Here is a 13,591-nt window from a genome sequence, read left to right as displayed (position 1 = left end):
ATAAACCTTACCGCAACGATTCTAGAAACTCCATGTGAATGTTTTCGCTGTTCCTACCACAGTTGAAGAAACATCGCTTCTCGGTATATAGCTGAACTCGTTCATAATATAGGCCATTTAACAATGACAGACGATATGAACCAACTATGAACTCATCCGTAAAGTTTCGTCCCTATTATGTAACGCCACGCATGTAACATCTTGCTAGAAAATAGCACAAATTTGCAAATATAGTCCCCCCTTTCAATTGTAAATCATTGTCAACTGCACTGTACGTGTAATATAATTCTGTTTAAAAAACTAGTTAAACTATATTGATGACACGTGTCTGAAAACAATGAAGTAGCATGCAGTCATTATAAAGGCACAACATGACCCGTATGATAAAAGCGCATTTATGGGAGCAAGGGACAGTTTCGTATAAAGTAACCGTCAATATTTTTGTAAAATTGAGAGTTGAGTTAATAATCTCTCTGTTTACATACATACGTCCAGGTTAATAACAAAAGTGACTTTCACGTAATAACAGTCCTGCAATTTAATTGGTTGATAACAAGATACAAGCACAAATACTCTAAAAATAAATATAATGGACCCTCGGGTTAAAAACCAGATTCTAAAAATTGATTCTGTGATAAAAAATAGATAGTTACGATACAATGAGGCCATAAAACATATTATTTAACAACAATATTTCACTTTCGTTTTTCTTGTCTAAAGTTTCGCAGTAATTTTTGCAGTTTTATTCACTGTCAATTTTTAACTTGTTCAATACATTTTCACAGTTTTGTAAGTTATTGGTTAATCACCAGTTTTGATAGAATTACAAATCTTTAAATCAAAATAAAGCCATTTACATCAAAGGTTTCAATAATGATATTGCATAAGTAATCACAATAAAATACAATATCAAGTTTCATAGCGTTCGCTATTTTCTTATTTTTCATAACATAATTGACATCTTGCAATTGATCTGAAATAAAAATTTCACTAGGTAAATTGCAATAAATTCTTTAATTGTTTTTAGTAAAACAATTAAACTTTTATTTTTTAAACAAAGAATTTATCTGTCACTTTTCGAATATGTTTAACAGTATCCTTTCCTAGAATCATGTCGGCTGCCTTCTCAGCGATCATGATCGTTGGAGCGTTTGTTGTTCCGGAAGGAGCAGAGCGCATGACGGAAGCGTCAACCACTCTTAAATTCTCTATCCCCTTTACTCTAAAAATACGTTAAAGATAACAAAATATTTGCATTCGTTTTGATCTAAGAGTTATACTTTTAAAGATAAAAATGATTTTGTCTTTATATCAAATCATATAAAAAGATTTTAATTTTCTTTCAATATTTAATCAATTAACAATCTGAATTCATAATTATAATTTTTAGATTTACATATATTACAGACCTAAGCTGAGGATCAACAACTGCTGTGGGGTCGTCTGACGCCCCCATTTTGCAAGTGGATGTTGGATGAAACATTGTTTGCGTATAATTCTTAATTCTACAGACCCAGTACTCCTCTGAGGGATAAGGCAGTTCTTGACAGGCAGGAAGATGCTCCTGATTAGGGTCTAATGGCGAGGCACCAATGGTTTGGAATGCTTTTGTCTCTGCCAGTTTAAGAACGTGGTTTATTCCTATAAAACCAAAAATAAAGCCTTAGTCTTTGTAAACTTTGTTAATTAATATTACTGATATTGATCTGGAAAATTATATACTAGTAGTATATAACTATGATAAATATTTTTCATCATATATATTCGATATCGCCATCATGACTTGATTTCAGTATAATGAACTTGGATTTCACTGTCTCCATTGTTCTCACACTGTTTTATTACCTTTCAATAGAGCCTTAAGGTCATCAGGGTGATCCAAGTAGTTAGGGTCTATGAGAGGCGAATCTAAGGGATCACTACTCTGCAGTTGAATTGTTCCCCGACTCTTTGGATGTAGAAGCACAACGAATGACATAAAGGAATTCCCAGTGTTGTTCATGGCTTCACTGCAAGATTGCTTCATTGTGTCCTCTGTCTTAAACGACATGCATCTGATAATTACTTGTAAATTGACCAACTTGCAGAAAATTCTTGTTTATTAAGGTTGTTCAATGATGAATTTTGTTGACAAGTAAATTCGGATATTGGATGCATGAATTACCTACCACAATGACACAAATGTAATTGTTAAAAGGTCGACCTGTTTGATAATATTTTTGATGATAAGTAAATATATAAAAAGAAACATCTTAATATATACACAATATGTATCAAATGTAGGTGATGTTTAGAGTAAAATGTAAAATATACTTTTCCCCATGACTCGAACTGATATTTAGAATGCACCAAAATTTAGTGTAATGATTTGTCTTTTTGGATTTGCCTACTCGTATGAAACGTATGAATTAAAATACATATATTTTACAATTTTAAACATACCTCTTTGTTCTCTTCAAAAATTTTTGGAAAGGCTTTCAGAAAGAAAGGAAAAGAACTGAGACTATGAAATATTATTTGAGTGAACGGGGGTAGGTTATCCTTGTCTGCTAGAAATGCACCTGCCTCCAAATGAGTTTTACTGAAAGGCCCTGTAAAGTAATTAGAATTCATTTTAAGTAACTGACAATCAATGACATGTTAATTTTTGTTTATTTAGGTACTATAGACATTGCAATAAAAGTATGTTTGTCTTGATAGCTCAAATATATTTAATCATCAAGAAAATGTCTGTAATCTCATTATTGATTCAATTTTTGTATAAAATATTTTCTACCTGATTTATTAGCAATGTATTGCTTTAGATGATCATCAAATTCAGAGCAGTTATACGCCGACGAGCTGTTATCTTTGAAAGAAATCGGTACCATAACATGGTTTTCCAAGTTTTGTCCTACAGGCAAATCTTTCACAACATTTATCTATAAAGAATAGAAGTTACATGATTCTTTTTCTATTTAAAAAAAGGCTTAAAAAGAATTACCAGTATTATGCACTTATTAAAATAATAATTTGTTCTCACATTTTAAAACACAGATTGGTATCGAATGATGTTTGCCTTTATTTTTATATTTTCGTTTAATAAAATGTTTTCTCCTCACTCCTTTTGATTGCAGATGCGCTTGTGGTCCGATGCCAGACATCATTAGAATTTGAGGACTTTTGATACCTCCGGCAGACAGAATAACTTCCTTTCGTGCCATCATCCGGTATGTTGTTTGATCTCGTATAACTTCAACTCCAACAGCCTTGTTTTTATCTACCAAAATCTAAAGTTTCTGCTGTTTGGGTAAATAGAGGTTTGATTTATGCATCGAACTCACATTGACTTAAGCTCATTTCTTCTCTTTTCACAAAAGGTTACCTTGGTGATATATGTATTATTTGACACGTGAAGGTTTGGGCGGTCCGCTACAGGCTCTAAGAACGCTTTGGCAGTGCTCCATCTCTCTCCATTTCTGGTCGTTTCTTGTCCATGGCAGAATCCTGTAGGTTAAAATATCAATAAATTACCCACAATCGTCTCTGTTAGTTAAAATATTTCATATTCAAAATTTAGTTTCGTGCAAGATACTTATTGTCAACGAACACTTTCTGAAATATGATGTAAATGTTCATGTATTTTTACATAATTGTATATACCTTTTTATCCCCTCGCGCAACTTGTTGCGAAGGGGATATAGCATCGCTGCTGCTGCTGCTGTGTGTGTGTGTTTTTCACATCTTTAAGCAAGATTCAAAGAAAACCCTCGCATGTATGTTTATCAAAGTTTGTACACTTCATAACCATTTTAAAGGACAAACCGTATTTATTTTCAACGAATTCTGTTATATATTGCTTAAAATATCGTTAAAATGAAAATACTTAGAAATTCTATTAACGACTTCCGGTTTGTGAAAGTAAATATTTCAGATCAACAACTTGATATTTTGTTGGATGCTTTTGTAATCCCTGTAAAGTTAAGAAGCACACGTCTTATAAATCAAAACAAGCAGCCGTCTGAGCCGAATTTCGGGCTACTAGTATATTTAACAAATTACTTATGGAAGAACACGATTAACCGGGAATTCATTTCATGTAAATTACTGAAGATACGTTACTCTTTTTAAAACATTGGGATTTAAACTACGACATGTTTACTCGAATTTTCTCATAGAGCAGACTATAAATCGCCAAATCTTAGCTACGTTTCATTTTCAACATGTAACTTAAATTTTTTACACTAATTTTCTAGATGCGTAATGTATGTCACTAGATAAAGAGAATTTATAAAACTATATTACTAAAGTTTAACACGTTTGTGGTGTGCTTTCGCTAGTAATTGGAAATTCCCAAAGATACACCCCAGAGCGTGCATAGGGATATGAATAAACGAAATATTTTAATTCATAGTGGTTTTTAAAAAGTTAAATATTTCGTCTCTTCAACTACATGTTTATTCTAAATCATGCATTTCCCCCGCACAATATTTTCTTTTTGCGAGGGGATGCTCTGCTTTGCGGTGCCCTTGTTAAACCTGTTTCTGAATTCAATTTTGAATATTATAAGAAGTTGCAAGTATTTATTATTGTGTGCCTTTTTTTTTTTTTACATTTGTACCACCCAGTTGAGATCCTGAGGTATATTGTGAACAAATGATTCTACATTCATTTGGTTTACCTATTTGTGATTCTCCATTACAGTCCACCTTGGAATATCCCAACTCCTCATATCCTCGTCGGTAAACGTCAGCCATTGCTGTTGCAGTCCCCGAACTGACAGTCAAGAGCCCGCCTACACCGCGGTAGGCTGTAAAAGTTATTTATATTTTGCATTTCTTTTTCAATACAAAATAAAAATGCAGCATAAATTGAACCGGTTTTATCTAGGTATCTAAGTGCATGTCAGCCAGACAGTATTCCATGTATTTGCTATCAAATTTAGGTTTTTTGAATACTAGATAGTAAGGGTATTAGTTTGGTTATTTTTTAAAATAGTTTTTCTTTCGTTTGCTTGTCTACAAACTGTTCATGATCTACGCTATCAGATACAAATTGATGTCAAATTATTCAGGTGCTTGAACACAAACAAAAATTAACCAACTTTCTTTTTCAAGGTCTGTCAATATTTAAAACAAATCCAACAATACAACTGCACCAATTGATTCATAAAAGCTGATAATATAGATAACATTATAAATAAGCGCAGGAAAGCAAGTTTTCGGTTTTATGAAAAAATTTCTTCTTACGTGAGCCTTTTAATTCTGGTATTTGAACATCCTCAGATTTAATGAAATACGGCAATACATCCTTATAACTCCATCCTGTTGCACCTTCCTTTTCCCAGGCATCGAAGTCATGGCGGCTACCCCGTATGTGATGCATGTAGTTTATAGAACCTGAGCCCCCTAGCACTCGACCACTGGACACAGTACCTCTCTGTGATAATACCAATAAGTAATTGATCCGGATTTCATTGTGTCTTTAACACATTTGGAAGATTTTTATTATATTATTTAAGGAAGAAGTCTTTTCTGGTTTTCGACTTGTCAAATGTAAATATGATTAATTGTTCATTAAATCAAGATGAAAGGAAATCAAAATAGTATATTTTTCTTTCTTTTTTACTATCATACAACTTTGCATAGAAATAGTATTCAGTGTTTATAGAATCTAACAAGGACTATATTTTTTGCGGAATATTTGCGTAGGAAAATATCACATGTTTCACAATTCAAAATTGCTGTAGATATAGAGTCTATTTTAGCATTTTAAAAACAAAAAGATCAATGTTGGATTCTTTTAACCAATGTGAATTAATGATATGATACTTGGGATTTAGAATATGTTTTTAAAATATAATTTGCCTATCAAATTACATTTTTATAAGCTTTTTAAAGCGCCCATTCTATACATTGATTTGTCTGAAAAAATCATTAAATGCAGATTTTTCCTCTTATAAAATGGTCAATATATTAGCTTTTCTGTCAAATTATATCTTCATATAATGTCTTTAATATACATGTACGCAAAAATCAGAAATATTTTAATATTGGAAGCAAAAAAAAAATCAAAATTTCTTCATAATTTAAGAAAATATAGGAAAGTCGGGCTAAGCAACATCGATTTTAATTTGAATATTTAGTCCAATTAAGTAGTATAAGCTGATAGACATTCTGATATTCTATCATTTCATTGAAGTATAGAATCTTCATATCTTAAATATTGCAAAAACGAGGAGGTCAAATTTGATTAAACTGATAAAATCATTTGGTTATATGATATGTTTCACTGTTTCAAAATATCATTAGTCTCAAATGATAGGAAGTATGTTTGATAACGAGAAGACTCCTTCCTTAGTGGAAATAGGTCACCCCGACGGCAAGACAAATACATGTGCTTATTTCATATTTGAAATACATTATACTGGGTGAACACTTAAAAGTTTTGTTCAGTGTATATGATTAAAATATCAAATACGTTCTCAAGGTAGGGTGATTAGAAAAGGATTGTGTAATGCCTTATGATAAAATTAGCGCTCAACACATCAATGTAGTGTTGATATCTAAAAAAAGGCTAATAAAGGGTGTTCAGGAGTTTTAATTTGGATTTAGAAGCGCAATTACATAAACTTGTTTACCGATCTACAATGTATATCATTGTTTCATCTACATACATCTTTGTATTAAAATCTTATACTTACTGTTTTACTCAACGCAGAAATGAGCAAGCAACGTACTTTCAAAAGTAAATCATATAATTACGAATTGCTAACCTATAAAGCGTTACAGATATACTGTTTTAAAAAAGAAAGCCACTCAATATGTTTGTTTTGAATGAATTCTAAGATTTGCTCTAGTATGAATTGAATAAAAATTAATGTCACGTCAAGAGTTATTTTAATGAAATAGATGTAAATGTAGCATGTATCATTATTTGCATCAGTTAAAATCTCCATTAACCAAATGTATCCACAGTAGACCTTTTCACTCCAAGTGACGGATTATCTAGGTTGATACATTTTAATGTAAGAGATCTTGATATTAATTAAAACTCATACTTTGTCTCTTGATCCTAAGAAAGAATTCTTCTGGGGAACAGTGATGAATTTCCAGTCATATTTGCTTGTATTCGCGAACATAACTGCTAGTGGTATTTGCACCAGTTTATCATCATCAGCAGAATTTCCTGCTTCGACGATCAGTATGGATGACTGGGGGTCTTCTGAAAGTCTGTTGGCGAGGACGCACCCAGCTGTTCCTGCCCCAACTACGAAATTTAAAGAGAAATCCAAATAGCTAATAAAATGTAGTATAACTATTTTCTTGTTAGCAACAAAAAACTATATGCTATATAAAATATGTATGATTATCAAAATATATAACGAGCAAATTCATTTTTCCTGCCACTTATTGCTTCAGTTAAGAACTGTTTTGCTACATGTGATACTGTAAACCAACTTTTATTCACGGAGAATTAATTTCGCGATTAACTGCCGATAAATCAGTTCTCGTCGACTTTTTTTCGCGACCAAGCCTTCTTCATATCAGTGTTGTTATAACAAACATACAAGATATTCGCGACGATGAGGCTCTTACTAACCTCGCAAAGAATTCTCGCACGGAATAATAGTTGGTCTACAGTATGCGATCTGTCTTTATTTCAGCAGAATTTTTATCCTAACAAAAAACTTTTAAGATAAGAACACTAAATGGTTAATGTACAATATTAAAGAATTACCTATCACGTAGTCGTATGAGCCTTTTATCGGGGCAAATGTTTCTTTATTTGGGAAAATGATGTAAATAAACAAGAAAATAACAATTGCCAATATCACCACCAAAGCGCTGCAAATCAAGCCTGCACATCGTCCTCTAGCAAACCGATCACTGAAAAGTGAAAAATTTCTAATTATAAATATTTAATATCTATATTGTATCATTAAGACTATTCAATCACCTTTGAGTAACCTAATACAAAATGAAATCTAGGCCAACATTTATATCGCCTAGCTTTTCAATGATGAATAACTCCCAACCATGGCACGTCAAATTGTTTTCACAAAATTGTGCTAAACACAGTTTCATGAAACTAGGTTTATCGGTTGTAAACAGTTGAATACGGACTGTTAACTATGTTAAACAGCTTCAGTATTATATTTGACATCTGTAAAACGACAGTTAACGCGATAATCTATGTTCACAAGTGTAAACCTTTATTTAGAGGGATTGATGCTTGTGACCATTTTTAGACTGTATGGATCTTCTTAAGAGAAAGAGCTTTGTAAAAGGTATTGGGAATACTCAATTTTAAAAGAAAAATGTAATGAATTTGTCTGCTCTAAAAAACAGTTTGAAGCTTAACAAATTATATTAAAAAAAATTTAACATATATATAATGTGTAATCTGTTGACCTTCTATCTTCTTTATCACTCAAACAATCATTTGCGAATGAGTTAAATATAGCTTCACGGTCTAAAATGTAGGTTTATTGACAGTTAATAACGCTTTTGTATATGTATGTTTCATATCTGTAAACCGTTGATAACGTAATAATCTAAGATTTATAAACGTGCACTATGATAAACATTTAAAACTATTATTTGCAATTGCGAACCATGGTTTATCGGAAAAATATCGCTTCACGATTTCTGAGACTATTATTAACAACTTTAAGCTATAGTTAACGAATGTAAATTGTAGTTTACGATGTGAATCTTTATAAATAATTCATTGGCAAAATCTATTGTTTACGGTAGGTTATCTATAGTATTTACTGGATAAACCTAGTTTATCAACTGTGAAATTTATTTTTAGCTTTTTTTGAGAATTTGGCGTGCCATGCGCCGTGTACAATAACATACTAGATTATTTACACGTGATTATTGTAGCTATAAACTATTATAAAGTACAGAGAAACTCCATGTATAATGTGCTTGATTTAGAATTTCAGCAGTTTAATTATATATTTTTTACCGTAAAATTACTCTAAATGCTTTGATTAAATTACGCTAGCAATGATAATATTGTCCTTCCTAAGACTATTTCATATGTAATAGTACATGTACAAGTAAGTTCATGTATTTGGTATATGCTGACCACGGTTCTGTGTTTGAAACACATCTGTAACGCCATTCTTTTTTATTGGTCTAAAAAAATTATCAAAAAATGGCCGTCTGCTTTTGGTAAAATCTACTAGTATGTCAGACTAATATTACACTTAATATAGTTTTATTAACGAATTTTTTTTTAAAATCAATCCGTCTCAGGCTTATAAGCTTAAAAATTGATTTTTAATTGATTGTTTGTTTTTTTATGAATAACTATTATTGACTATTTATGAGTCATGAAAATAAATAAAAATAATTCGAAATGATAACATATTCTCAAACCCGGCATCCAAAAAGTATTACTTTGAACATGGATTTGTGAAAATCGGCAAAGAAATATCAATGATAAAGTCAACAACGGTCGGGAGCATACTTCGATCTCATTTTGGCTAAAGTGATATAAAACTGAGAAAAATTACAATAATCTACTAGAAGATAATGTAAGTTTAAATTAGATATCGACCATTTTAAACACATAGCAATTTACTAAATCTGTATTGTTTGATAACCGATTAAACTTCGCAATTCAATTTATTTTCACGACTGCTTCACAGAACAACTAACGTCAACACTATCATCTATCATAAGTATTTCTTTTTTTAGTGAAACTTAAGAACAGAATCTTTTACTGCTTTACTGTACTGAATAAATGTACCTAAAAAAGGAATTTTACGATTAGCCTTGATTTATGTTCCTTTGCTTTTAAAACTTTGCCAAGAAAACTGAGCTTGTTTTTTGCTCAAGCAAGCGAAAAACAGAACACATGTATAAGAATGAAAAATGTCATTTTTCTAGTAAATTACGAAAAGATATCGATAAAATAGGGGGCATTCATGGACATGTTACATAGTAATATATGTGGTGCTAAATGTAATCATGGCCCTTATTGTACAGACATGTGGAAAATAAATATCTACACAAAACACTAAATACGTTGGTTTATTCCCATTTCGCCTTAACTGTAAAAGTTGGTATTCTCATTTCGCCATAGTAGGCTATAAGGCAAATTAAGGCGAAGTGGGAAGTTGTATAAACATCTAATTGTGTAAATTATAATTGTTATATTAAATTGTTTGTTCTTAATAAAGTTTAAATAGGTTTGTAAAATTGTACTGCAGAAAACACTGATATAAATATGTGAAAAGTTTTATTATTCAAAATACCAGTATTTATCATTCACATCATTTGCTAAAATTGATCAACAATGGTATAAACATTTTGATATTTTAGTATAAGCAAGCTGACAACTATAGGCAATCATCGGATAATTTGAAATCTGCTCACATCCTTTTAAACATCCTTTTATGTGCGCATACTCTCTATATCCTCTTCATTGTTTACTTTGACTTGTACATTACACCATTTCTGTGAACTTTTGACCATGTATATTACTTCATAATCCTCTTGGGGGGGAAATAAATATTGAATGAATGAATGAAAAGGTGATTTAGCTCCACAATAAGAATGATTCATACAAATTGGTTAAGAATTTCGGATAAAATTGATGAAGATAAAAGACATACAGTTATCATAAAAATTAAGAGATACTTTTCAAAAATAGTTTTTAGCATTTAAATCGTTGTATTCATGAAGTATATTCAATTTTACTGCATGCGAGTCCTGTTTTTTGGCTTATTATTTTAAAATGAATCTTTTACATGTACCTTCTCGTGTTTTTTTTTATTTTTCGTTATTTATGTTATTAATGTTTACATTACATTGATTTTTCTTCATTTTTCCAATCTCATTATTTTTATCTGTGTAATTAACTAATTATTATCAAAACATCTCACCAATTTACAAGATCTGTTTTTACAGTCAAGAAATTCCCATTTCGTCTTACACATCAAACTATTTATTTGTATTTTTTTTTACTAAATGTGATAATATTTGGAATCCTGTATTTTGCTGCACATGATTGAATGATAGAAAATCTTTCATTTAAGAGAGAAGGGTTGGCCAATATGATAGAGATAATTTATGAATGAATGAAAAGGTATTCATATTTCCATGCTTAATCTTTCAAGCAACGCAATTAGCAATACGAAATTAAAAAAAACCCATCAAATTAGATTTTGCAATTTTCAAAATCAAATACCATTTTAAAACTGTTTTACTGTAAGTCAATCATTTAGTTCACCGGTCAATATCTAGACAATATCAGTAATGCGAGAAGAAAAAACAACAACACAAAAATAATAAAAACAAAAAAAACCCAAAAAAACCAAGCAAACAAACAAAAACGGGCCCTGCCGTCACCAGTATCAGTCAACTTGATTCTCAACTCGAATCTTTTCGGGGGAAAACAATAAAATTAAAGGTACATGTTCAAAATTGACGCTGACTATTTACCTGCAGGAATTTATTGAAGACAAGAAATTTTTTGGCTAGAATTATCTATTAATTAAGATGTAGCTTTGCATTGCTCATATTTTAAAGTTTTTGTCATTAATAGGTATTAAACGCTTAATTTACATTTTTGGAATTGGTGGGGGAGGGGGTTTAAAATTATTGACATACAAAAAACATAAATAACTCTATTGTAACTAAAATATAAGATTAAAATTAATCAACAAAACTACCAGCTTTAGAATAATATTTGTTAAGACAATTTCTAAAATTTGCAGTTATATATTACATGTAATTTGGATGATGTACTCGACAGCATTTCACCAGTATTTAATATATATCAAATGATTAGCTACATATACACAGACTGCAATGAACATTTTTTTTAAAACCTCGAAAGAGATCCATTTTAATTGGCAGTGATGGGGTGAATTTAAACCGACTAAGCTAGATAAAACAATGCATCATTGAACAATAATATATCATGAATACAGGTACCTGATTTTGATGAAAGTTACTTATATTTGACCCTCCGTTTGCCAAACAGTTATGAGCTCAACAACATATTGGCTGCATTTTAACCATCATTGATTTTAGGATTGCCTGTCTCCTACTATTTTACCAAATTTAAAGCTAAATGGGGTACGACCAGTTCACTCCTGCCTAAATCTGCTAATGCAACTTTCTTTTTCAAAAATAACGCCCCATAAACTGACGTAATTTTTGACCATTTTGATCAATGTCACACGTAGTTTTCATAACTTATGGTTTAGTATACTACATGTGTATACAAGTTTATGATAAACCTTACCGCTTCAAATCTAGAGACTCCATGTGAATGTTTTGTCGTTACTACAACAGTTGAGTAAACATCGCTTCTGGGTATATAGCTAACAATGAAGTCAAGTAAGATAAGACAGCTGAACTCTTCCTTAATATAGGCCATATGTCAATGACGGACAATGTGAACCAACTATGAATTCATCCGTAAGGTTTTGTTCCTTTTGTGTTTTGCCCCGAATGTAAAAAATCTTGCTTGAAAATAGCACGAGTTTGCAAAAATAGCCCCCCTTTCAATTATAAATCAATGTCAATTGCAATTTACGTGTAACATACATCTGTTTAAAAATCTAGTTAAACTATATCTATGACAAGTGTCCGAAAAACAATGAGGTATCATGCAGTTTTTATAAAGGCACAACATGATCCGTATGATAAAAACGCATTTATGGGATTTCAGAGATCTTAAGGTAGCAAGGGACAGTTTCGTATAAAGTAACCGTCAATATTTTTGTAAAATTGAGAGTTGCTGTATTTGAAGGCTGGAGTATTGCTAAATTTCATTAAATGATTTTTTAATGTTTATCATTTGTTAGAGGGATGTCTTTTGTTGAAATCGATATGCAAATTTACGCAGGCCCTTATGTTAAATACATAGGGATTAGAAGTAAAATGCAAAACGAAGCTATGACGTTTGTATTGACTTTACACTGTGATATTGCAAGTTACAGAAGGTGGATTGGATATAGTAAACTATACACCTGCACACAAGCACACGGCATGGAAGGTCGCCCTTTGCAGGGAATTGTGGAAGTTCTAAAAAGCCGAAAAATCATGACAGATGGGCGAAATATTTTACAAATGATCGAAATATCATAAAAACAACTATGTAAAAAATTTTGCACGTTCTGACTAGAATTTTCTTCAAAAATTAGTGACTGGCTTTATAATAATAATAATTAATGGAAACTGAGGAATTCTAGTTACAGAGTTCCGAAAACACCCTCCCCTGCCTACAGTGAATTGTGTAAATAAAAAAATGTCCCCTGTCACCTAAAAAACCCGTCTTATTACTTTTTACAAAATTGGAAAACGCAGCGCACTCACTTAAATTGTTTAACTTAAGAGGTTTAGCGCACTTAATATACGATTTGGCCTCAAATATAGCCTTTTGGAAACATCAAACATTTTCAATATTATACAATATTTAGTTTAAATATATTCAAAGAAACGCAAATTACACAATCACCATGCTCTAGTAGTCTTAATTAACTTACACGACATCATTAGAATATTCAGGTTTTGTTAGGGATATATAGGAAAGTAGTTAGTATATGATAAAAAATTGGATATTTGACTTTCTGAATCACTCT

At 31.2% G+C, this 13,591-nt stretch overlaps 1 protein-coding gene across 1 annotated transcript; it reads right to left on the bottom strand.

Moving 5' to 3' along the window:
- Positions 1-61: 61 nt before the first annotated feature.
- Positions 62-12,370, bottom strand: LOC128185719 (alcohol dehydrogenase [acceptor]-like). Its single transcript, XM_052855355.1, has 12 exons — positions 12,250-12,370; positions 7,720-7,868; positions 7,040-7,248; positions 5,229-5,418; positions 4,661-4,789; positions 3,365-3,486; positions 3,102-3,269; positions 2,777-2,921; positions 2,443-2,591; positions 1,846-2,038; positions 1,410-1,641; positions 62-1,222 (listed from the first exon to the last, which is right to left on the bottom strand). The coding sequence occupies exons 1-12, from the start codon at positions 12,270-12,272 to the stop codon at positions 1,051-1,053; spliced, it is 1,881 nt and encodes a 626-aa protein (XP_052711315.1). The 5' UTR covers positions 12,273-12,370; the 3' UTR covers positions 62-1,050.
- Positions 12,371-13,591: the final 1,221 nt, after the last annotated feature.

The sequence above is a fragment of the Crassostrea angulata genome, chromosome 5 (genome assembly GCF_025612915.1).
Source record: "Crassostrea angulata isolate pt1a10 chromosome 5, ASM2561291v2, whole genome shotgun sequence".
Classification (NCBI taxonomy): domain Eukaryota; kingdom Metazoa; phylum Mollusca; class Bivalvia; order Ostreida; family Ostreidae; genus Magallana; species Magallana angulata.
The sequence above is the reverse complement of the archived record's forward strand: the minus strand, read 5'-3'. Positions and strand labels throughout refer to the sequence as shown.